General features: G+C 37.4%; 1 protein-coding gene and 1 long non-coding RNA gene across 3 annotated transcripts in view; one reads left to right on the top strand and one right to left on the bottom strand.

Moving 5' to 3' along the window:
* LOC141437356 (NFX1-type zinc finger-containing protein 1-like) overlaps positions 1 to 15,853 on the bottom strand; it is a 28,470-nt gene extending 12,617 nt beyond the window's left edge. The window contains exons 1-15 of the mRNA XM_074100663.1: positions 15,579 to 15,853; positions 15,181 to 15,403; positions 14,881 to 14,926; positions 13,868 to 14,093; positions 11,852 to 12,025; positions 10,633 to 11,586; positions 9,663 to 9,815; positions 9,437 to 9,584; positions 7,105 to 7,188; positions 5,069 to 5,337; positions 4,837 to 4,983; positions 4,058 to 4,232; positions 3,119 to 3,261; positions 2,478 to 2,632; positions 1,637 to 1,829 (exon numbers count right to left, since the gene is read on the bottom strand). Coding sequence (XP_073956764.1) covers positions 1,637 to 1,829; positions 2,478 to 2,632; positions 3,119 to 3,261; positions 4,058 to 4,232; positions 4,837 to 4,983; positions 5,069 to 5,337; positions 7,105 to 7,188; positions 9,437 to 9,584; positions 9,663 to 9,815; positions 10,633 to 11,586; positions 11,852 to 12,025; positions 13,868 to 14,093; positions 14,881 to 14,926; positions 15,181 to 15,403; positions 15,579 to 15,773 — 3,285 coding nt within the window. The 5' untranslated portion in view covers positions 15,774 to 15,853. The remainder of the gene's footprint in view (positions 1 to 1,636; positions 1,830 to 2,477; positions 2,633 to 3,118; positions 3,262 to 4,057; positions 4,233 to 4,836; positions 4,984 to 5,068; positions 5,338 to 7,104; positions 7,189 to 9,436; positions 9,585 to 9,662; positions 9,816 to 10,632; positions 11,587 to 11,851; positions 12,026 to 13,867; positions 14,094 to 14,880; positions 14,927 to 15,180; positions 15,404 to 15,578) is intronic.
* A 724-nt stretch (positions 15,854 to 16,577) lies between these two features.
* On the top strand, positions 16,578 to 24,142 carry LOC141437368 (uncharacterized). 2 transcript variants are annotated; one of them, XR_012452385.1, is made up of 5 exons: positions 16,578 to 16,928; positions 17,062 to 17,072; positions 20,651 to 20,837; positions 22,041 to 22,118; positions 24,007 to 24,142. It is a non-coding gene; the product is annotated as an uncharacterized lncRNA (long non-coding RNA). The 2 variants fall into 2 exon arrangements; XR_012452384.1 differs by lacking the exon at positions 17,062 to 17,072 and having other exon boundaries at positions 16,582 to 16,928.
* The last annotated feature ends 929 nt before the right edge of the window (positions 24,143 to 25,071 follow it).

Raw genomic sequence — 25,071 nt, 5'->3', positions numbered from 1 at the left:
ACTTCTAAGTCGAGGCAATCAAAACCTATACCAAGTCATTAAAAAGGTGTTTCCATACAAATCGCCTTAACATTTATATTATTAATAGGGTACTTCTGGCTATCCTGGAAACTTGGAATTTTGCATAAAGATCGCTCTTATAGCACAATAAATAAGAAAAATCTGAAAATTATATTTTTTCATGTCTGACTGTCTATGTCAATAAGCCATCTAAAATTACCCCCCATTGCGTACATTTTGCTGGAGCATAGAAGGCTCTGCTAACACTGCATCATCCCCTCTGCTAACATCACCTCGCAGTGAAAATTTTCAAAAACGCTTGAACAAAATATCTATTTATTTCTTATAAGTGCCCAAATGCTAAGTTTCATACATAAAGAACCATCAATTTATCTTCGACATTGACGATCTTCCATATAAACTTTCATCCCCTATTTAACCCTTCATAGAAAGAATTAAAAAAAACGCGTGCACAAATGTCTATTTATCTCTTATCACGTTCCCAAATGCCAAGTTTCATAAAGAACCATCGATTTATCTTCGACAATGACGATCTTCCATATAAACTTTCATCCCCTATTTCACCCCCTCACAGGAAGAATTTTAAATAACGCGCGAATAAATATCCATTTACTTGTTATTACGTGCCGAAATGGCAACTTTAATAAGAGTCATCGATTTCTCCCAAGGTCTATTCTATCTCTGTACCAAATTTCATCAAAATCGGTTCAGCGGTTTAGGCGTGAAAGCGTAACAGACAGACAGACAGACAGAGTTACTTAAGCATTTATAATATTAGTATGGATTAAGTGCTTAAATGCCAAGTTTCATGGTTTTATCTTTGGCGGCGACGAACTTCCACCTTATAAACTTTCATGCCCTATATCAACCCCTTAAAGCCTTTTTTTCGCAATAAAAGATAGCCTATGTTCTTTCCTAAGGTCTATTCTATCTCTGTACCAAATTTCATCAAAATCGGTTCAGCGGTTTAGGCGTGAAAGCGTAACAGACAGACAGACAGACAGACAGACAGAGTTACTTTCGCATTTATAATATTAGTATGGATTTAGTATGGATTTAGTATATTAGAAATGGGTTTGCTAAAAAAATCCTGGACGCTCTATTTTTATTATTTCTTAACAAAATATTTTTAAAAATCAAAATCATTTTTCAAAAAATAATTAAAAATGGCCTATGAAGGATTTTGTTTAGCAATCCCATTTCTAATATGTTTTCTAATATACTAAATTTATTATAAAATACGTTTCATTCTATTATCAGACCAGTGAAGTTTGACTTAGGTTCGTATCTTCTAATAATAATAATAAAATAATAATAAATTCATTTATTTCGGGCAACTTGGCCCATACAATAAATACCTTACAGACTAACATACATATTTATAATCAATATTATTTAAAACTAATTTGGTGACAAAACGGCGTGACCCGTTGAGTCACCGTCCCCGACTTCCAACGCCGTACGTCTCGTCGTACGTGTCGTCGTACGTCTAATAACGTGTCCAATACTTTCTGATAATTTAACTGAAGAACTAAATAGAATAATATGTTTTTTACCCCGGAAACCAGCCAATTGTTACGACGCTACAACATTCTCGGCACTTCTCGGTACTTACCTCGTGTCCACAGTTTGGCAAAGTGACCGTGATGACAATCGAACATTGAACGGTGGACGCGCTTGGATCCATGTGGCACGCTAACACCTTGCTGTGCCCACACGGAAGAGACTTCTCCACACTACGACCGCAAGGTCGGCATTCCTTCCCACATGCCAGTGGGCAACTGTGACCTTCAACTTCGCAGATTTTCCTGTTGCATAGAACATTCAATTAAGTATTAGGTAATTAATTATCGAGATGTTAGGCTAATAAAATAGAGTCTATACTTATATTGTGGCTAGAGCCAGGCAAAAGACAATTAATCCCTTAATCGTTAAATAACGAAGGTAAAATTTCGATCAACGTATTAACTTTAGAAAATGTTAACGGAATCCTTAACTTTCCTAGAGTCTTACAATCGTTAATGAAAGAACATTGATGGGTGAGTGGGAACATTGAAGAAACACACTCACTTTTACGGATAGGTAAGCTAACGTCGATCGAAACGATAATGGATTAACAGATAACGTTACTTAATAAATCGATTGCTATGACACATTTTACATGACATTTACATTTTACATAGAAGTACAAAATACAAAATAGTAGGTAGAGCTTGACAAAATTCCAATGTTGCATAAAGAATGAAAGTAGATGTAGGTAATTTGTCTTTAAGTGCAACTACCAAAGTACGAGTATAATATAAAGCTACTTTTAGACTTTCAAGAAAAATCACATAAGTTGCATATAATTGTGGCACTTGATTCACCACTTCAAACTCTTTCACCTTCCAGCCACACTTACAGTGTAATGAAACTTGGACAAATTTTCATGCAAGTCTAAATTGGGCTTAACATGCCTGTTACAAGTTTGGCTGGTACATATAATGTCGGTATGTTCACGATCGTAGCCGTGACAGACGCGCGGACAAGGGTGTTCACACGGCAGAGTGCCCTTACAGCCCAACAGACAGCCGCCCTCGGGCACTTTCAGGAAGTCATCAATGGTCTCTACCTGTAAGCACGTTAAAGTCACAATCACAATTAAGTCAACCCTACCGATAAACAACCGGCCAAATGAGTCGTACTCGAGCACCGAAGCGTCCGCACAAATATGTATGATTCCAGTGTTAGCAGGGCCATATGCCTAAGCAAAAAGTATGGAATATGGGGTTATTTTAGATTGGTTACAGACTGATAGATAGACAAAAAAAAAACAGATTTTCTGACTTTTCTCATTGGTTATGCTTTAAGAGCTACCTTGATAACTTTCAAGTTTATGCGTGTTTGTGTTTGTATGTTTGTTCGTCTTACGCGTCGAAACGGAGCGACGGATCGACGTGATTTTTTGACATAGAGATAGTTTATGGGTCAGATAGTGACATAGGCTACTATATATCCCAGAAAAAGCAGAGTTCCCGAGGGAACAGTGCGCGATAACCGAATTCCACGCGGTCAAAGACGCGAGCAAAAGCTAATACTTAATAAAAATAAAACAAACCTTTGTTATGTTGTCGTTGTGGTTCGAACATATTAATTCAAGATATTTTCCGACAGATCCATTCTGGGCAAGCGTTGCTTCGATGTTGCTCCACAGGGGAGAATTCTTTTTAAGCAGATCTATGTTTCCAAACATGTAGAAACCTGTGATAAAATTATATTTAATAAGGGTAGTTTTAGAGGTGGTCCATCGAGGTCACTGACTCTACGTTACGTACGTATAGTACAAATTACAATTATTTCGGTGCATCTTTTCGATGGCACTATAAAACACTCTTAAAAGTGCACTTTTGTTCAAGGTACTTACAATGATGGTTAATTTTACTCAAGACGCATAAATAGGCTTTTTATTGAAAGTTTTTACTCAAGATTCCATTGACGCTGTAAACTTTAAACACCGACCAATGTACGGAAACATTGGTAAACTACAATTAAATAAATTCTGACCTTATCCTGACGTTACCAGTTAGAGGGGTGTTCAGCCGAACTATCTCAGGCATACCTACATACCGAAGACACCTATGTATCATGTCTACCTATATTCCGGATTCATTCTGAGTACTACTGTCTCAAAAAGAACCTGGAGCAGAGGAGTGGAAGGATTCTCCTCGCTCCCCTTGTATACCTAGGCAAAGATTTCAAGTTCCACTTCGCTTGTTTTACACCCTGCTGCTCGGGCGTACCAAAATACTTCTTGTTGGTAGAAAGAATCACAAAATTAATGTGTTGGAAAAGGCCACAACAGAGGTATCTCTCACCAGGCGAATGTTATGCATGAGGACCGAAGACCTAAGGAAGAGTGTCGGACGGAAATTATCATATGTGTCAAGAGTTGAGAAAATTCGATGCAGGATGGTGGAGTTTTTTCTAAATTTGCTCACTAAGTGGCGCAAAGAGTCGCTACAAATGCTAATAATAATAATATTCTAGAAGCATCTACCTTCTCGGGCTCTCGAGAGCGCGACACAGATCCTGTTCTCAGTTCCGAGGAAGCCGATGCTGTCGTGGGTGTTATTCCTGACAAGCGATAACACAATTATCTTCGATTCTTCGCCTTGGTAGTTGTCTAAAACTGTGATCTTCACGTTCTTCAGATGATGATAGAGAAACCGTTGCTGAAAATAAAAATTATGTGAGAAAAAAAATCCGGTGACTAATAATTTGATGATGATAAATGAATGATGAAGTTCCCAATCCGCACTGGGCCCGCGTGGGAACTATGGCCCAAGCCCTCTTGTTCTGAGAGGAGGCCTGTGCCCAGCAGTGGGACGTATATAGGCTGGGATGATGAAATGAATGATTATATATTATATTATGGTATAATATAATTTTGGTTAGGTACTAGTATTTTTTAAGCTATTCTTTTCTCCATTCCCAAAACCATCGAGCTATAATATTATGACGTGTTCTTGTCGTTTCTTTCTCGGCAAGGAACTAACTGGACATAAACTTACTTAATAATATTTACTGGTTTTCGTCTCGAATTACATAGTACCTATAGGTATGATTGTCAGGACTTCATTGAAAGTCTCAGAAAAGTACATAGCTATACATTAATAGTATTTAGGTACATAAACTTTACGAATATTTTCTTCTTTGTTCAGAGATTTGTGGAATATCAGGAGTAAGTAACAATACTTTAAACCAATCTTAACAATACTTTGTTTTACGTGTTATTATTATTATAAAGAAGCAAAAAATTGTACTGAGCGAACGTACTTTCCTCAAATAGAACATTTGTCCCGAGTAAGCGGCGAGGATGGTGACGTCCTGCGGCTGGTATCCTTGCTGCATCAGGTAGTTCGCCAGCCGCAGCGCCATGTCCCCTTCAAACGTGTTCGTGCGGCTAGAGCTGTCGTCGTCGCACTGCAAGCAGACAGCCAAGATTTGAATTGGTACAAACAAGCCTGCCGTCTCCTCGCAGTTACAGTTACTATAGAGGAAGACTCACCTGTTCCGGGTGGTCGTGGGTGAAGAAGAAGAGGTTGTTCACGAGGCCTTTCACGGGCGGGAACTCCTCGACGGAGGGGTGGTTCCGCAGGTCCTCGTAGATGTGTGGACACACGAGCGCCGCCAGCTCGGGCCGCATGCGGTGCTGCACGCCGAGCCGCCGGCTGTGCACGCCGTTGCGGATCATGCGCTCGAACAGAGACACCTCCAGCTCGTAGTGGCGCGCCAGCCGCATGTACGCGGCCGACGGACGCAGCTGCTGGTGGTCCCCTGACAAACACATCACACATTAGATACTAAGATCATGCGCTCGAACAGAGGGACCTCCAGGTCGTATACTTCGTTTTTTTAGCATTATTGAAAAAGGGTAAACGATTTTGAAGAGTCTTATTTTTACTAAAAACGTTTAAAAAACAGTAACTATTACCTTATGATATCAAAAAAAAAACAATAAATCGAACCGACTACATATCCATGAAAATATTTTTCTACCAGTTAAGTCTGAAGTCGGTGCGTCAGCACGAGCCAGCAGGAATGGACCTATAGTCGCCTACCTCACCTACGCACTACCTACATATTGGGCTTCAATCACTCCTGCTGGCTCGTACTGAGGCACCGACTTCAGACTTAACTGGTAGAAAATTATTTTCATGGTTTTTTGTAGTCGGTTCGATTTTTTGTTATGAAATATTTTTTCACGCTTTTTAGTGTAAATAATCTAAAATGCAATAATTTAATGTCAACTGCTCGTCACCTTTTAGAAAAGATTGCTTTTTCCGATGCAGACACGTTCATTATTGAGGAGTCCTGGTGTTTCACCACCCATTCCACTTCACCATATGCATTAAGAGGAGCATAAATTGCTTAGCAACTGTGTTAAAAGTAATTGAAATTCAACCCGTGAAATAAATTTTATTGAGTAGTAACTCCGATGATCAACTGTGGGCTTCATCATTAGTTCCACTTCACCAAATGATGATTTTCAAAAAAAAATGCACGAGTTGCTACTAAATATATCAAAATTACCATAGGCGTCCCTACAACATTTAAAGAGTTCCCTCGATTTCCTTAGGATCCAATCATCATATCCTGATTTGGTGCTTATGGGACCTAATTGAAAGCATTCTAGACGAACGGAAAAAAAATCGGTTTAAAAACGACGGAGTTCTGAGGTAACAAACATTAAAAAAAATACAACCGAACTGATAAACTCCTTTTTTGAAGTCGGTTAAAAAATAGAAATGATCATGTGTCTGCTATTTGTTACATATTTGCTAACTTTTATTTTTCAAAAGTGTTTTTGAATAAAAAGACAAGTCTAGACCGCTCACCGTCTTTCTAATGCTTAAAAAAAACGAAGTAGGTATAATGGCGCGGCAACCTTTGCCGGCAACGGTAATAATAGTACATTACTGTAGGAGGCCGGCAACCCCACGTTCCGGCCGAGGCTTGTATAGTGCCTTTCTCAAACATGACATGAAATAAAATTAAAAAACAAGAAATTAAGCTGGCGGGACGCACAGGCTGGTCGCCCTGTTGTGTGGCTGCTGGCGCGGCGGCTGCGGGTGCTGCTGGCGTAGGCCGTGTCGCAGAGTGCGTGTTGAAACAAAAGACGGTCGCATTGCCGGCCAGCGGCCTGCAAAGTTGTATGAAATCTCGTTGCAGGCCGCTAGAGTGACCGCGCGCAGGCAGGCGAGCGACAGCGCCCGCAGCGCGATACTTCTCGGCCTATTATTTGTACCACAACGTCAATATTTCATGTCATGTTTGAGAAAATGGTAATAATTGCTGTGGAAGTAGTAAAACCACCTGCCGTAATAGAAAATGTATCAGCCACGAAATGTAACGCGCATACATAACACGCGACGGCGACTGTTGGTTAGGAAACGTTCTAGTGGGCATAGTCTCATACTTTTCAATAGAAATAATATTTTTTGACTGACACGTTCCTATATATTACGGGTCATGTTATCATACGGTGTAATGGGTAAACAAGGCGTAAGTATGTACGTCTTAGACTTAATATTTAATACATACCAATAAGAATGAGGTGTTGACAATGCTTCGTCAGAGAAGTCACGATGTGGGCTTCCAGGACTTCTGCAGCCTCTTCTACCACCACTGAAAATACAAATTATTTGAATAGAGACAGCATTATTATAAAACTGACTGCTACTAAGCGAAAGGACAACATTTTTCGAAACAAAATGGTATCATTGGGATTTAATTTTTAAGCGCAACGCACACAGGGGGCGGATGCGGGTTGGGTCGTTTCCGACGCGTAAGCCGCGCGGTTCGTTGTATTCACACAGAGAGCGGGTCGGGTCGGCGACGGGCGGACTAAAAAACATTTTCGGTATCAGCACTTCGATATAAACTGCCAAATATACTTGCGGGTGTACGTCGCACGCGGCTTCCTTCGACAAGAGGCTGTTTGCGATTGTGACGACTGGCTAAGGGCGCGGCGCCCGCGCACGACCCTTCCCGCGCCGTGCCCGACCCGCGCCCGCCGTCGGTGTGATGTCGTCCATTTTCCGCCATGTAAAGAGGCCTGTCGCGCTCCCGACCCGCACCCGTAGTCTACGTGTGTTGGGGCTTTAGGATTCCATACCTCAAAAGGAAATAAACTGAACGCTTATAAATACGATTACTTTGTTTTCAGTCTGTCAATCAGATCCTTTTTCTCACTAACACGTATATCTACTCCTTCAAGCAGAGGAATAATCCACCTTCTAAGTCAACGCAATCAAGTCTTTAAAAACCGGTCATCAGCAAGTCGGACCATGCTCAGTGTAGGTTTCCGTAGCCGTTACTTTTGTCTACCTTGTTTTCTTTCTTTCTATAAAAACAAGCTAGAGAAGTAGGGAAGCTCACCTTTTTGTATTTGTTTGTCAATCGAAAGTACAAACTGAGATATGGATGCACAGAAAAACCAGAAAAAGAGACGAGCACTGGGAATTGAACCCAGGTCCTCAGCAATCCGTGCTGCGCGCTATAACCCCTATACCACTGCTGGACAGGAATCTAGACACGAATTTTTCCTATGCATGCATATCTCAGGTTGCTTATACCTACTTCTACTATGCTACTTAAGCAGCAGCACTAGCGAAACATCTATGTTTCGTCGAGAGACGTCGCCTTCTTTCGGAACTAACTGCTCACCCAGACAAGAGATGTTGCTACTAAGCAATCAAATTATGATTGTTTTTTTTTGTGTCTTTTTGTATTTTTTATTTCAACTCCAAGTTTGTTACTTTTACCGGTATCCCGTGAGACCATATCGAAAAAAAAAACAAATTAACAAAAACAAAAAAAAAACAAATTAACAAAAACAAAAAAAAACACAAATTAACAAAAAAACAAAAAAACAAATACAAAAAACATACAACGTAAACAAAGTAAAAGTAACAAAATTGGAGTTGAAATAAAAAAATACAAAAAGACTCCAAAAACCAATCATAATTTGATTGCTTAGTAGCGACATCTCTTGTTTGGGTGAGCGGTTGGTTCCGAAAGAGTGTGACGTCTACCGACGCCACATAGATGTCGCTAGTGCTGCTGATTTTAAATAGCAAAGTAGAAATAAGCAACCCGAGATGTGTATGCATAGGAAAAATTCGTGTCTAGATTCCTGTCCAGCAGTGGTGTAGGGGTTATAGCACGCAGCACGGAATGCTGAGGACCTGGGTTCGATTCCCAGTGCTGGTCTCTTTTTCTGGTTTCGCTGTGCATCCATGTCTCAGTTTGTATTTTCGATTTTTGAGACTAACAAATTTGGAGTTGAAATGAAAAATACAAAAAGACCAAAAAAAACAATCATTGTTTGTCTATATCAGTGATTCCCAAAGTGGTCCAGGTGGACCCCCAGGGGTCCACGGGAGACTTGCTGGGGGTCTACGTAGGCGTGAACAAAAAATGGGGGTCCATAAGATGTTAATGGGGGTTCACGAAAATTTATCTGCTTTTGATAGTAAAGAGCCAAAATGTAAGCATAGTTTTTATAAGGGCCTACCTACATTGTTTTAAGTACCTAACTAAGCAGATAATATTTTAATAGGGCAAGCGACTGGACAGAACTCAGAAGCGACACAATTTTTATTTTTTGGCGACTTTAAGAATGTGGTAGAAATGTAGCAGCAGGGGGTCCACCGAAACCAGTAAAATTTTGAAAGTGGTCCACGAGAAAAATAAGTTTGGGAACTACTGGTCTATATCAGAAATCATCTAAAATGAACCACACTGCGTACATTTTACTTAAGAGAGGGGCTCTAGTAACACTGGATACTTATTCTTAGATAACTATAAATTTATACGAAACCCTCGGCTCGGTACGTGAGGCCGACTCACAATTGTCCGGTTTTTTAATTACCGATTGGTGTCTCTATTTCTGCCATAAGTTTCCGTAGGCGTGCCGCTCCGCTGGTTGTCATCCCGACCACTTCAGCTTTCTTCAACACGGCCAGGTCAACAATCATCCGTGCCTCATCATACGCCTCTGCGGCAGACTTCACTTTTTTCTATAAACATCATCCTGGTTTAAAGAGCAATTATGAAGGAAAAGAAAATTGAAAATGCTAATTTCTGAATGCACTCACCTCCTGCATTTTTATAATTTTTTTGAAGTCAAGTAGAACTACTTCGGTCCATTTGAAATATAATGACCAGCGCTCTATGAGAGGGACATTAGTTATATCTTGCACGTATCTTAAATTAATTTTTGGTGCACGGGTTCTATATGCCATCATGTCCTGTATGAAAAATTGTTATAGATAACGATATGATTAATGATTAGTAAGTATTTTGATTGGGTTGGGAGCTAAAATCTTATCAAATACCTGGGCGATGGAGCTTTATCCCATTTCTTTTTATATGTTAAACGGTGTTTTTTTGGATATTTCCTAAGCGTTAAAAGTAAAACGTCTATATATAAATAATTATGTAAAAATATTATAAAGCAAAAAAACTAAACCACTTCTGACTTAGAAATAACCTTAGACATCCGGTTTGCAAATCCAACACTATGCCGGTGAACCATTACGCTAATGCTACAAAGCTAGTTTGCAATTAGAAAAAATATTTTTCAAATCGTTTCAGTAGTTTTCTGGGTGAGCGCAAGAGTGGCACAAGTCAGAATATAACAATTAATAATGGACTGTAATTATTGTATTGTAAGAGTTCATTAGTAGTTATTTTAATATTTTTACTTTTGCCACCGTTGCACTCACTCAGCAAGGATAATCTTCCAAAAAAACAACTTAGTACCATTTATGATAGATATTAGGTAAGTAGGTAATACAAATTATTTTACAGATAATAGTGCTCAATGTAACTTCCATCGTGAAAAGTCAGATCTCAATCAGATTATGAAGTGTCAATCATTATTATATTAAATGAGTGTCGTTTTCGTGTCCATTTACCTATATGGCACTGTATTATTTAATTTCAAATGACTAAACCGCTGTACGATGGGTACTAAAGCTAATTAAGAGAGTACGATCGTGTGTACCAATAAATTATCTGTATAAACTAAATCTTATAAAACATATTATAAAATTAAGCGCTCACTTTTAATCGTTTCATTTGTGAGAAAATGTGGCATATTTCACCTCTGAGATCACATTTATTTTTGTGTGCTGGTCCTTTGGTTTGGAGTTGTTCCAACATCTTGAACAGTTTTTTTACATTTTCTTTAGCATCAGATATTGTAAATGAGGTCTCGACTAAAGGGAAATCCCGCATATGAACTTCATGATCATGAACATCTAGGTCATCGAAAATTACATCATTTCTGTTATCGTCGTCTACGTCTCTGTTCTCATTAATACCGCTGCTAGCGTCATATTCAAGAATATGGTTCGCTTCTACAAGCGGTTCAAATTCAATATTATCCATATCTTCAAATAGCCAGTGGTACAAGGGGTCCTCGATACCACTTCCCCTATAAAAATTCTCGATAATTTTACACTCTTCAACGTGCTCAACGATACTTTTACAACTTAGTACACTAGCGTACATCAATTCATCAAGTCGAGCTTGTGCACGCTTTAATTCACCCATTTCCATTTTTAGATTTATTCTTTTGTCATGAAAATTACTGAACCAGATGTCGTTTTGGCGTCTTATCTCATTTATGTTAAATTTTTGCAAAGCTTCGTTTCTTGATCGTCCACCGATGCGGACCATGGATTTCGTTACAGGTAACAAAGCTTCCAAGAACTGATCCAAAGCATGGTTAGTATAGCATATAACCAATATACGAATATTTAAGTTTCTAAGCAGAGTCTGAGCGATTTTGACTCCAAGAAAAGTCTTTCCAGTACCAGGGGGTCCTTGGATGACGGCAAATTCATGCGTCAGGGCTAGTTTGTATGCCTCATACTGCGTGCTATTCAATCCCAGCGTAGTTTCAGACGGCCAAGTTTCTTCTTCTAAAACGGTGACGTCACACGTCATATTTTCTTCTGTTAGCACCGAAAATACTGTATCAGGACTTAAATAGGCCGGTTTTTCGGGCATTTTCTGCAAGTACAAAGGAACTCATCATTATAGAAAACTCCTCAAATTAACACCGTAGCTAAGCGCTGCAACATAAACTCTCGAATAAACTCATAACAAACCGTAGTAAATTAGTAGGTAGTTCGGAAAAATTATGTCATCAGAACTTCTCTGATATCATGTCATATCCTCAAAGTCGTAAATTTAAGCATCTATTCGTAGTTTTACGATTTCTTTTTTTCTACTAACATACCTAGGATCTAAGACTTTAATTGAATACTTCACTTACTTGAACATCTATGATGTAGCTACTCATCGCCAGGTGTTCTGGGAAATTGGGATCCTGGAGAGCCTTGAGAACGTGATAGTAAGGCTCGAAGTAGACTTCGCATTCTATCATTGTGTATGAGTCGTCGTTGTAAATTTTTAATTCCGTACCGGTATCAACGAGGCTGACCGCCAACTGTGAACAAAACCGATCCTTGTAAAAAGAAATACAGTAAGTTTTGATTGGTCTTCTATTACCAGTGAATAAAACACGTAAATTTCATAATGCCTTAAGAGCGTTTACACCTGCTGAGTTGGCAACGTTGCATTTTTGTTAGTTTTTCTCGATTATTCCATAAAAAATGAATGAAAATTAAATATGTGGTCTGATAGAACAGTCTTAATATATAAGTTAATGTGTCTACTCCAATAATCATTCGTGACAGACTTTTATATTCTGTAAAAACGAAGAAATTTTTATTAACGGATTTAAAAAAAATAGCCTGCTATACCCCTGGTGTTGCAGATGTTTATGGGCGGTGGTGATCTCTTACACTACGCACTTGCTCGTTTGTCATCCAGTTGAATAAAAAAAAATTGGAGTAGACACATTAACTTATATATTAAGAAGTATTCTATCAGACCACATTTTTAATTTTCATTATTTTTTTTAGAAAAACTAACAAAAATGCAACTTTGCCAGCTCAGTAGGTATAAACGCTCTTAACAGCACCGGAGCTACGAAATTTTGACTTTTTAGGACTGTATGTTTTGATTGCGTTCACAAAGAAGTTTGCCAATTTTTTCACTGCTTCAAGGGGTAAGACTTGAGTATCTCACCAAAAACATTTCATGTAAAAATGGCGGCCAAGACTCACAAGCTCATAACGCTTTTGCTGTAAAAAAGTTATCAGATCCAAGGAAAAGTCAAGCCCCTTGACCCTGGCTTTACTAACCCTACACCTTGGTTTTAAAGTGTGACCTGGCAGTTTCATTGCTCTATTGCATATCATAAAATTGAAGACCTGTGACATAATTTTCTACCGTCCATAAGTCTATTGGACCGACGGGCGGGCCGATATTGCAAGAAATTAAGTTTGTCTAATATACTATTACTCTAAAGTACGTCCGTTTTACGGTAGCAATAAAATCCAAAGTAATTACCTACATATAAAAGCTAGATCAATGAAACCCGGTATTTTAATGAGTTTCCTAACCACATCTTATGCTGTAAATTTGGGCTCTGGGACGATGTTATGTGGGTTTGATTGAATATACGACAAAACGGTTCAAGAAAAGGTAGGTGTTTCCGCCTTCTTTTTTTTCGTCTTGGCGGGGGCACTACCGTGTCTCCAGATTTGATATTAATTTATCTTTCTCGTTCCTGAGAAAAAGGATCTTAAGAGATGGACAGGCGTACAAAGCGATATCCTATAAGGGTTTCGTTCTTAGGGTTCAATCACGTTCCATGGCCAAAATGGCAAAAATTTAACCCTTATAGTTTCGCCACGTCTGTCTGTCTGGCTGTCCGTCCGTCCGCGGCTTTGCTTAGAGACTGTCAGTGCTAGAATGCTGTAATTTTGCACGGATATATTATGTAGCAACTATGGAGACAAAATGGTAAGAAAAAATTGTGAATAAATTTAATTTTAGGCTACTTCCCATCATAGACATAAAGTGGGGGTGTTTTTTTCTCGTCTAACCCTAAATAGCGTCTAGCATTGGTCTTTCAAAATCGTTGGGAGCTAAGTTTGAACCCCACTTCGCACCTCTTGAGTTTTTCAAATTCATGTGCGAAATTACATTTAAAATTGATTACGAACTTAACGGCGAAGGAAACATAGAACATCGCGAGGAAACCTGCACAAACCTGCGAAGCAATTCATTGGAGTGTGTGAAGTTCCCAATCCGCACTGGGCCCGCGTGGGGATTGTGCCCCAAGCCCTCTCATTCTGAGAGGAGGCCTGTGCCCAGCAGTGGGACGCATATAGGCGGGGATGATGATGATCGTTTCAAATCTTGACGGACGGTCACATACCTGTCTTTTGCTTAAGTATTTCTCATCCCGATCTAATATTGTTCCAATCAGGAAACTCTTGCAGTTGTCGTTAGTGAACAGCACCAGCGACCCGAACAAAAACCTCTTGCTGTGCGCCCACTCTATGTTCTTAAATCTCTTCATGGTATTTTCATCGAGCAATACCAGAGACCCAATTTTTTGGTTTGACACAAACGGCTCCAAAAATTTCACGTTGCGATAGACCCTATAAGAAATGAAGTTTCAATGAAGTTGATGAAAAAAAAATAGGAAATCAAAACACCAACACATAGTTTTTTTTGACGATTGAAGCATTTTACACTTCCACTGATTAGATTATAAACTGAGCGGCAAAAAATCTGGCCCTCAAATGTATGCAGAAATAGGTAATTTTGTATGTAGAGTGGGCCAAATTTTGTGTCGTTGAGTATTGTGTACTTTGACTATGTTTACATAGTTTAAATTTTTTAACTAAGGGACCTCATATATCCCTTTTTTTTATTAAGTAGGTACCTACTTAATTTTTATTTTTAATCTATACATTTTTAATTTACATTGCTATTTTTCATAGTTAAAATAATTGTAATTATATATTTTTGAAAATGTTTTGAAAAATGCTTTCTGCTTATTTTTGGCAGATGTTCTTTATCCGTATATAGGGTATTTGGCAGATGGATGGATATAGGTACGTATATAGGGGATAGATGGGGCCATAATATACGTGGTCGCGCATAAAAAAATCACATGGGCCCAAAGTTTTTTTTTGTAAGATTTTTTATTTTTAGGATGTAATGTATTACTTTTAGGAGTAGGATGGAACAATACAGTTTGTCAGCGATGACCTCCAAGATTAGCCAACAGAAAAATGTGTGAGTTTCATCAGTAAAATGAAATAGGTACATCACATTGAATGAAAAGCATTTTGTTAGGTTAATAACGTGGACCCCATTTTCTTTTTGTTAGTATATTTATAGGTCTTTATATCTTAGTTGCATTTAAAACATTATTCTTACCGAATGTGGTCGTACTTTTTTTTATTCGGTTCCTTTATAAATTGGTCTGTAAAAAGACGAAACATTAATTGATACACTTCACAAGAATCTCAATTTTACAAAAACCACAGTGCTTACTGAATACTATGACGGACTATAAAGTGGTAGGTATTACGAAAAACACCGTAAGTATATCTGAAGCATGATAATTTAAATATTGTGTTTCCATTGGCAAGAAACTACTTAGTTTAAAATCTAAAACCTAATTAAGCTGACTAATGAGATTTACGGCGAATGGAAAAAAAGGCGAACAAAACTTACGAATTCCTTCCCGCAGTGGACCGAAACAGTCCTCACGCAGCAATCGGAATTGCACGTCCAAGTAGTGTTCTTTGTCTACGTACGCCCCCTTGACGACGTTGGGCCGCAAGAACGGCCTGTCGGCTATCAGTTCCTCGGGAGTGGGCAGGATGCTCAATTCACGGAAGCTCTCGGGAGGTTCACCCATCTCATTAGCAGTGCAGTCGATTCTTCGTTTTTTTGCCTATAACATGAAATTTTGAATTATTCACTTATCCCACTGCAGAGCACAGGCCTCTTCTCAGAATGAGAGGCGGACTTATATTTTATCAATTCTATAATACAATATTAATTATTGAAAGGGTAGTCCATATCTACTCTACTATATTAATATGTAGGGTGTGTAGGTAGGTACGTACTTTTGGTTCATTCTCATATGTTGTTAAAGAATCCCGTATCCGGGTCATCCTTTCAACATATTCTTCTGGTAACTCGAAACCGTGCTTCGCCTTTAAGCCTTCCAAACAAATCTTCGAAGTAGCCTCGATCAGAGATCCACATTTACGCACGGCGGTCGAGGGAGACACGTTAATGATTAACTCAGAAAAACTCATGAAATTACCCCAAAACTCTGTTTGTTTCTTCCAGTAATAGCCATTGAAAGACTTATCCAGGTCGCTCTTGCAGTAAGGCAATTGAGTTAAGAGCGTGCAAACGAAAAATTGCCCATTCAGCGATTTAAGGTTTTTCAAATGCCTTATTAATGTCTAAATGCTTACGTTTTTTAAAGAAAAACTAATGTAACATATAGATAAACTCTTACTCTGATGTATAGCGGTGATTTCCATATATTTCCGTCAGCGACTTTTTTTTGGCAAATCATTTTGTTAGTGAGGTTTTACAAAAATACGCGTCAGAGCTGTCTTTCATGTGAAATATTTCCATTATAACCCACCACAAACAGTGTAACTTTAGTATTTTATAATAGGAAATATAGTCTTTTAAGACATAGGGTCATCATATGTATCAAAATATTAGTTATTATTATTCAATACCATTCTTCAAAAGTCTAAATCGGTCTACTTCATCATTTTTTATCTCATTTGTTGTGATGTATTTGCCAATAAAACAATTTTATTATAAATCTACAGGTAATGTTTAGTCTGTAATATTTTTTTCAGCGCTTAATAATAGCTCATTTAGTTTTGACAATTTTCTAAACTTGGGTCCTAAATCGATTATATAACCTCGCGCGTTAATAGTTACGACTCAGAAAGCGCCGGGCACTCCCAAGGAACGGACGTATCGCTCTGCGCACGCTATGGTCTCTTCTTAATAGTATGCAGGTTCCTAAATTTGCATAGAAGCTAGCGAAATCTAGCGCTCCTTGTTAAAATAACTTACCTATAAATTCTGTTTTCTTGCCATAACCAAAATATAAGTGAAAGTACATCAATATGTTTTTATATCATATTAAACATTCATTCTTAATAATTAAACATTTTATTCAAAGATTCATTGAACTTTCTCAAGCAATTTGTAAAGAACAAAGAACATTTTACTAGTAACATTGCTTACCTAATCGTACCTACTTTACCGTATCTGTCGATTCCGCCATTGCTTTTCCCTTCGGTAAAAAATACAAAATGTCGGTCGGCAGTTTTAAAGAAAACTTGTTGTTACAGTTTTTCCAACCTTTCGTTGCCTTTATTTGAGTGAATTGTTAATTAATTAAAGTGTTTTAGTGCTTCCTCCATTAATTCGTTGAGGTGAGCCGACTTGAGCCTTCGGCTCCTTCGATTTTTTGTCGAGACGAGATAGAATTTGATTTAATTATTTCACTACTAACGTATTTGTTAAAATATGTCTTCTTATTTGCTGCGTGCCGGGATGCATGACAAGAAGTGGAAAAGGTAAATAAAACCATTCTAATAAAATAGTTTTCCAATTGTAAGATTGAGTTTTCAGTCTCATGAAATATTGAACTATAAGCTTGGCAAAGGCGAATGATATCGCTAGTTATACATTCTAAGTGTATTTAAAAGGTTAATAATTAATCATTAACCGTTGTTGAGAGGATTTTTTATTTTGATTAATGTTTTTGGCGTCACAGCCATCGTATCACATCATTATTATGCCTGGAGATTCCTATACATTACAATACTCTTTGGCCTGGAGTCTCTCTCCCAATAAGGCTGATCATGTGTACCAAAGCCTCAATAAAATATAAAAAAACTAACCGAGTGCGAGTTGGACTCGCGCACCGAAGATTATGTACGAAAAGTTGGTCAGACTATACCAAAGCGGGGAACCACACATTTTTTTTTATTGCTTGAAACGCGTAAAAACAGGAATCAAAAAAGACATAGCCATATTTTGGACAGAAAATTTTCAAGTAAAATTACTATGGAGCCAGGACTTAAAATTCAAAACAATGTTTTTTTCTATGTGAGTATAAACCCTATTTTAAATAATTGTTATAATTAGAGTATGTTAAAATGAGCATCTTTTAATAGGGGTACTTTTCACTGTGACCAACTACAGATGAGATAGAAGTAGAAGAAAGAAAATGAGCATTCAACTTATATTTTAATCAAACATTGCTGATGACATTTCAGTCATCATAACAGGTAAAAATAAAGAAACTTACAATACTGAAATAAATAAAACTGGTTATATCATAATAAACTGGTAAAAGGACAACAATTTGAATGTTAATTTAAATAAAACTACATATGTACAATTTCGAAATGGAAAGGCTTATTTGAAAATATCACTGTATCATTATGATAATCAAATAATGAGAGAATCAAACGAAGCACGATTTCTAGGTATAATTTAATATAGATAATAAGTGTTCATGGAAACCGCATGTTCAGAGTATAGTAAATAAAATAAATTGTTTTGCTTATACACTGGCGGCTTACAAAAATTGCAAATGAACAAACAGCACTAAATGCATACCATGGCTACGTTGGATCAATATTAACATATGTATACTATTGTGGGGAAATTCAGTAGACATTAATAGGGTATTTATTGGTCCAAAATAATGTATAAGTAGCATATGTAATGTCCCCCCTCTAACTACTTGTAAACCACTGTTTGAACGGTTGAATTTACTGATAGTCCCTTGTTTATATATTTTTGAAATATGTAACTGTCAAATTACATCGAAAGCACTAAAACAAAACAGCAAGTGTGCCTTTTTAATACCAGATACCCAAATAAACTAATTTATCCTAAAACTAACACACTTGTATTGCAGAAACTGTTTTCCAATGGCAATACGAATATTTAATAAGTTGCCTAAGAGCATAGCTGAGTTGCCCAGGAGTAAATTCAGATTTAAATTATATCAGTGGCTTAAAGACAAAGCATTTTATTTAATTAAAGAATATTTAAAATAATAATTGACATTATCACAGGGTTACATTGATCTATAAATTAATAACTATTATTCAATTTAGATTATTTATTTATATTACAAAATTAATTGTCTTTTTAGTGAACTTATTTAATAAGTTAATGTTTTCATGCCAGTGTTTTTGGTTACATGTGTCACTGCATCTTAACACATTTTTATAAAACCATTTATTACCTTGTCTAAAGCAAAATAAATTATTTCATTTCATTTCAACAATAGCTGAGATTAACGGCTTAATTCAGTTCTGGCAATTCGCCGGCCGCTGCCGCGGTACACTTGCTTCGCTCGCTCGGCTCGGCTCGTGCGTTGTGGACTCAATTCATACTAACCACTGCTCGCTTTGCTTGTACCTAAATTTCAAACTTTGGGTCCCTATATCTTGGCTATTTTTAATTACAGAGAAAAATGTGTCTAACAAAATACACTTATTTTAACGTATTCTATACAGAAACATCATTTAAAATATATGTCATCATGACTTCTTTTTGCCAAAAATTTCAAGTCCCCGGCTCCTTGCAAAAAATTTAAAACTTTGGGTACTTTATCTCAGCCATTTTGATTACAGAGAAAAGTTGTTCAAGTAAAATGCGCTTATTTTAACGTACTCTATTTGATAACATCATTGAAAATATGTGTCATCATGACTTCTTTTTGCCAAAAATTTCCAAGTCCCGGCTCCTTGCAAAAAATTTAACACTGGGTACCTTTATTTCGGCCATTTTTGATTACAGAGAAAAGTTCTTCAAGTAAAATACGCTTCTTTTAACTTACTCTTTTGATAACATCATTTAAAATATGTGCCATCATGCCTTAATTTTGGTAAAAAATTCTAAGTGTAAAATTAAGATGTAACAAAAATACAGCAGCAACCCTGCGCCTAAGTAAAATGTATTTTATATTGGTCACTGAAAATTAAGATTTTCAGATTTTTTTGATAAAAGCTACCTTATACCAATTTCAAGTTTTTAGGACAACTTGTAGGTAATTTGTATGGAAACACCTTTTTAATGAGGGTATATTTGTTTGGGTTGATTTCGAAGGTTAATTTTTTTACAGAGCTTCAAGGTACTGCACACCAGGTTTGAGTATTGATATTAATTTCGGCATGCTACCTCCACATTGAAGATTGTCCCGTGTGGAAAATTATGCTTAGAGCCCTATGTCCCTGATGAAAAAGGATCTTAAAAGACAGACAGATCATTGTATAGTGATCATTTAAGGGTTCGGTTTTTAGGGTTCCGGACCCAAAATGGCAAAAACGGAACCCTTATAGTTTCGCCATGTCTCTGTCTGTCTGTCTGTCTGTCTGTCTGTCTGTCTGTCTGTCTGTCTGTCTGTCTGTCCGTCCGTCCGTCCGCGGCTTTGCCCAGGGACTATCAATGCTAGAAAGCTGTAATTTTGCATTATATATATATATATATATATATAAACTATGCCGACAAAATGGTACAATGGTATGCTTGTTTGCCATCCACTCGAATAAAAAAAAAACAATCATAAAAAAATTTTTTTTAGGGTACCTCCCATAGACGTAAAGTGGGGGTGATTTTTTTTCTCATCCTAACCCTTTAGTGTGGGGTATCGTTGGATAGGTCTTTTAAAACCAGTAGGGGTTTGCTAAGACAATTTTTCAATTGAGTGATTTGTTTGCGAAATATTCAACTTTAAAGTGCAAATTTTCATTAAAATAGGGCGTTTTCATTAAAATTCACAACGGTAGTAAGTATATCAAACTTAAAAGGAAAACTTTAACGGCAAGTTTGCTTGAGAATTATTAGTAGTTTAAGAGTAAATAGCAGCCTAAGGTATAAAATATACCTAAACTTGGAAGCTTCCGTATAAAATACGAAATCCTTAGAAAAATATTACTAAATATTTTCGTAATGGCTACGGAACCCTATTTTGGGCGTGTCCGACACGCTCTTGGCCGGTTTTATCCCTTTTGAGGCACAAGTGCAAATTTGTTTCATGAGGATAAAACACAAGTGCACATATAAGAACAAGTGCGCAATTGTGCTTTACACGAATCTGAAAAAAGAGTGACATATTTATTTTTATTTATAGGTGTAAGTTTTCATGTGTTTCCGGATCCAGCCAAGGAAATAGACAGATTTCGAATGTGGGGTCAGAATGTTCGATGACATACATTTTCAAGAATAGGACAGTGAGTCAACAACATTTAGAAAAAAAAAATATTGTTATGATAAACAGAGATTGAGCAAAGCTGCAATACCCGTGCTTAACTTACCAGGTATGTATATATAAAGAAATACTTTGCATTTATAATGATACGCAGGTTATAGGTGGGTAGTCTGGTAGTTGACCTATGACCTCACAAGCAGAATGTTGTTGTTGTTTTTTTTTTTGACTGGATAGCAAACAAACAAGTGGGTCTCCTGATGGTAAGAGATCACCACCGCCCATAAACATCTGCAACGCCAGGGGTATTGCAGATGCGTTGCCAACCGAGAGGCCTAAGATGGGATACCTCAAGTGCCAGTTATTTCACTGGCTGTCTTACTCTCCACGCCGAAACACAACAGTGCAAGCACTGCTGCTTCATGGCAGGATTAGCGAGCAAGAAGGTGGTATAGAAATCTGGGTGGACCTTGCACAAGGTCCTACCACCTGTTGTTGATTCAAACCTCTTAGTTTTTCGGATTTATGTGTGAAATAACATTAACCATAAGCTTTTTGGTGAAAGAATACATGGTGAGGAAACCTGCACGCACTTGTGATCAGTGGTATGTGTGAAGTTCCCAACTTGCACTGGGCACTGGGCCCTCCCTCTATCAGTGAGGAAGCCTGTGGCCAGTGGTGTGATATACATATTGTATATATGCTGGAGCTGACGATGATGATGGACTTATATTGGCCAACGAAAGCTGTACCAGACAAACTGCGGCAAATTAAAAAGAAATGTGGCTGACAACTCTTGCTGTACACTGTTTAAACAATGTTGATACTTAGATATTATAAAAAATTTCCAGATCTTAAATTATACTTCGAGACTTCAAGCTACACCAACATTAATTATAGTAATGTGTGAAAGTTGATGATGTACTTTAGGAGTCCCTTGGTCAATTTTATGACTTTTGTCAGTGTCCATTTATGTACAGTCCAGACGCATCATTTTGGACCATTTTGACCAGATTGGCATTGAATATAGTCTTCTAACATTTTAATTATAATATAATCTTATAAAATTTTGCATTTTGAGAATGGTAGGTTGAATTGAACAAAAAATAATTAATTTATTTCTTAGAGCAGAAATATCGAAACTATCTAAGCCGGGTTAGAATTTATTTATTTATTATTTAACAAATTTGATGTGGAATGTCAATATGTCAATTTTGACAGTCTTCTAAAATGATACCAGATTAAAGTTTGGTAAAAAATGCGTGGACAGCTTTTGCTGGCCAGATTCTAACAACTTTATTGTTTGTAATTACAGGTTCAACTCAAATTGAAGTATCTGCTGCAAGGACAATAGACACCTTTAATACAGATTTGCTTACAACAAGCACTGCAGGTAATTTCATGCGACTGTTGTTTATTTAAACAGACTTATATTGAAGTGGGTGATGTAAGTAGACACAGTTATGTGTATGCGAACCAAGCAAATCAATTTTGGAATACACTATTATTGATGAAAATGTGTGCATTCTGTTGGGTGCCTGTATTTGAATTACACGGATTTGCATAATATACCATTTTCACTTCTGTTAGTAAAATTTTAATTGCCTCATGACAACATGGGAGGCTGACTAGTTTTGGCAAACTAATTTTTTCCAATTAATCTAAATAAGTAATTAGTATAAATAATTAGGTTTATGTTTGTGACAAGCAAGATATGTGACAGCCAATACAGGACACAATACATTTCTATTTAACTACTATATTAAAAAAAATATATTTATATTACTTTTTAGGGTATGTACCATACCTCGAAAACAAATAAGTTTTCTATTAATAACCTAACCATAAAAATTTCATTTTGAATACAAGCTTTTTACGCTGACTGTACTTTTTGTTGACTGTACTTGCATTGTCACCCAAATTACATTTGTATACCAAATTTCAAGTCGATGCTATTAACCGTTGAAGAGTTCCGCCCTGCGGAGACGATCCTGGCTGGACTACTAGGATGTTACTACCAGATTATTGTGTTGTCACGCGATTTACATAAGTATTCCAAATTTAAAGTCAATCTGACTACTGGGAGTTGGTCAAATTATACTTGCAAGATTTGACTACAGACAGAGACAGACAACGGGAGTAGGTGAAACTAAATAAAAGCTTGTAAAAATGCCATTTTTAGTAAAAGCTCTTTTGCCAACTATAGTTTTTATTCGGAAACCAGCATAAGATAAACAAAAAAATTGATACACAATAATAATAATAATAATAAATATCACGGGACAATTCACACCAATTGACCTAGTCCCAAAGTAAGCTTAGCAAAGCTTGTGTTATGGGTAACTAAGCAACGGATAAATATAATTATGTAGATATTATGTTGTTTTTATTAGTTTTGTTTCCTATCATATTATTGTATCTTGTGTTGTGAATAAAATGTAGATATAGATACATACTTAAATACATATTAAACACCCAAGACCCGAGAACAAACATTCGTATTTTTCATACAAATATCTGCCCCGACACGGGAATCGAACCGGGACCTCAAGCTTCGTAGTCAGGTTCTCTAACCACTAGTCCATCTGGTCATCTAAACACAAGAATTTCACAGAAAGAAGTCACACACACACACACACACACACACACACACTTACACACACACACACACACACACACACACACACACACACACACACTTACACACACACCATCACCATAATTTCGATTAAATTTTAGAAAGTACCTCATTTACAACTAGTGCTAAATTTAATTTTTGAATACCTTTGTTCACTAATATAATTTTATAATAATAATAATAATCTAGATGGTTTAACAATTAATATGGTAAAATGTATTAACTTTCCGCCTCAGTTTTGTTAACCAACATACAAATTGGTTACCTACAGAACAGGCCTTGCCTAGTGTAGGAGTCAGTGTAATTTATTGTAAAGTACCACCATTTTTGAAAAAAAAATTGTATGTGTAGTTTGAATTGAATAAAAAAAAATGAAATTGAATTAAAATTAAATTTTCTGTACAATAAAGAGCTTTACATACATACATACATTACTATATGAGTGAAAGTATGTATTGTAGATTTGAGATAAGTTCTCTTTATGTTGTCCAACATTTCTACTCACTCAATCAGTCATTGAGGTGTAAAAAATTCTATAAGATCTTGAAACGAAATTTTGCAACTGCTTGATCCCCAATTTATAGCATACTATACAAATAGCTGTTTTCATATAATATTATAATTATATATTTGGGGATTGCAGGTGTACAGGTTCCAACTGAGAAATAGCTGCTGGAATTGCTTCCTTGAACAAGACAGCTGGTATCACCATTGATATTCCAAAGCCTAGAACTTCAGGTAAGCAACTGGTCACCCACATATTTATTTATTTATTTATCGTTATCATCAGCCTATTTACGTCGTACTGCTGGGCACAGGCCTCCTCTTACAATGAGTGAGCTTGGGCTATAGTTCTCACGCAGGCCTAGTGCGGATTGAGAACTTCACACACGCCATTGAATTTCTTCGCAGGAGTGGGAGTGTGCAGTGTTCCTCACGATGTTTGCCTTCACCAAAGACCTCATGGTAAATTACAAATGTAATTCCGCATATAAATTCCGAAGAACTCGGAGCTGGGCTGGAACCCACGACCCTCTGCTTTGTTGCGGACAACCACGCGACGCTGTAGTTTTAATTAGTTTCTAATTAGATTTAGAGGCTGTTTCACCACCCATTGATTAGTGTTAACTGACGGTTAGATGTGATGTCTCTATTTGTTGTGTTAGAATAAACGGAGACGGCATCACATTTAACCGTCGGTTAACGCTAATCAATGGATGGTGAACAGCCCTTAAGCTTCAATTATATAGATTCTAATTAGATTTTAAGATTATTGTATATTAGTACTGTAATTTAGCTTTAATTAGGTTAAGTTTCCCGAAATAATGATTTTTGAAGTTGATTTTTGCGACACTAGCCCATACGAATAATAAATGCGACGACTGCGATATGAATGGGCTACTTCTCCGTTGATGCGCACCTCGGCGGGCTGATTGGTTCCGGCGCAGCATGGCGTAGCAACCGACGCCTCAACAGGCGCCTAAACCGGAGCCGAAGCGGCGCCTATCGCGCCACCACCCGAACACAAGCGGCGCCGTTCGCCACCAGCGAGGCATCGAGAAGCTCGCCGAGGCACTGGAGAAGATGGCGCGGGTGCGTTCCACCCCGCGCCAAGTGTACGGCGGGCGAGTGGCTGCCGTTCCAGGCGGCTTACAACGAATCGTCGAAGGCGTACAGCTTCACGCCAAACGATAACATGGCGCGGCTG

The sequence above is a fragment of the Choristoneura fumiferana genome, chromosome 17, assembly GCF_025370935.1.
Source record: "Choristoneura fumiferana chromosome 17, NRCan_CFum_1, whole genome shotgun sequence".
Classification (NCBI taxonomy): Eukaryota; Metazoa; Arthropoda; class Insecta; order Lepidoptera; family Tortricidae; genus Choristoneura; species Choristoneura fumiferana.
The sequence above is the reverse complement of the archived record's forward strand: the minus strand, read 5'-3'. Positions and strand labels throughout refer to the sequence as shown.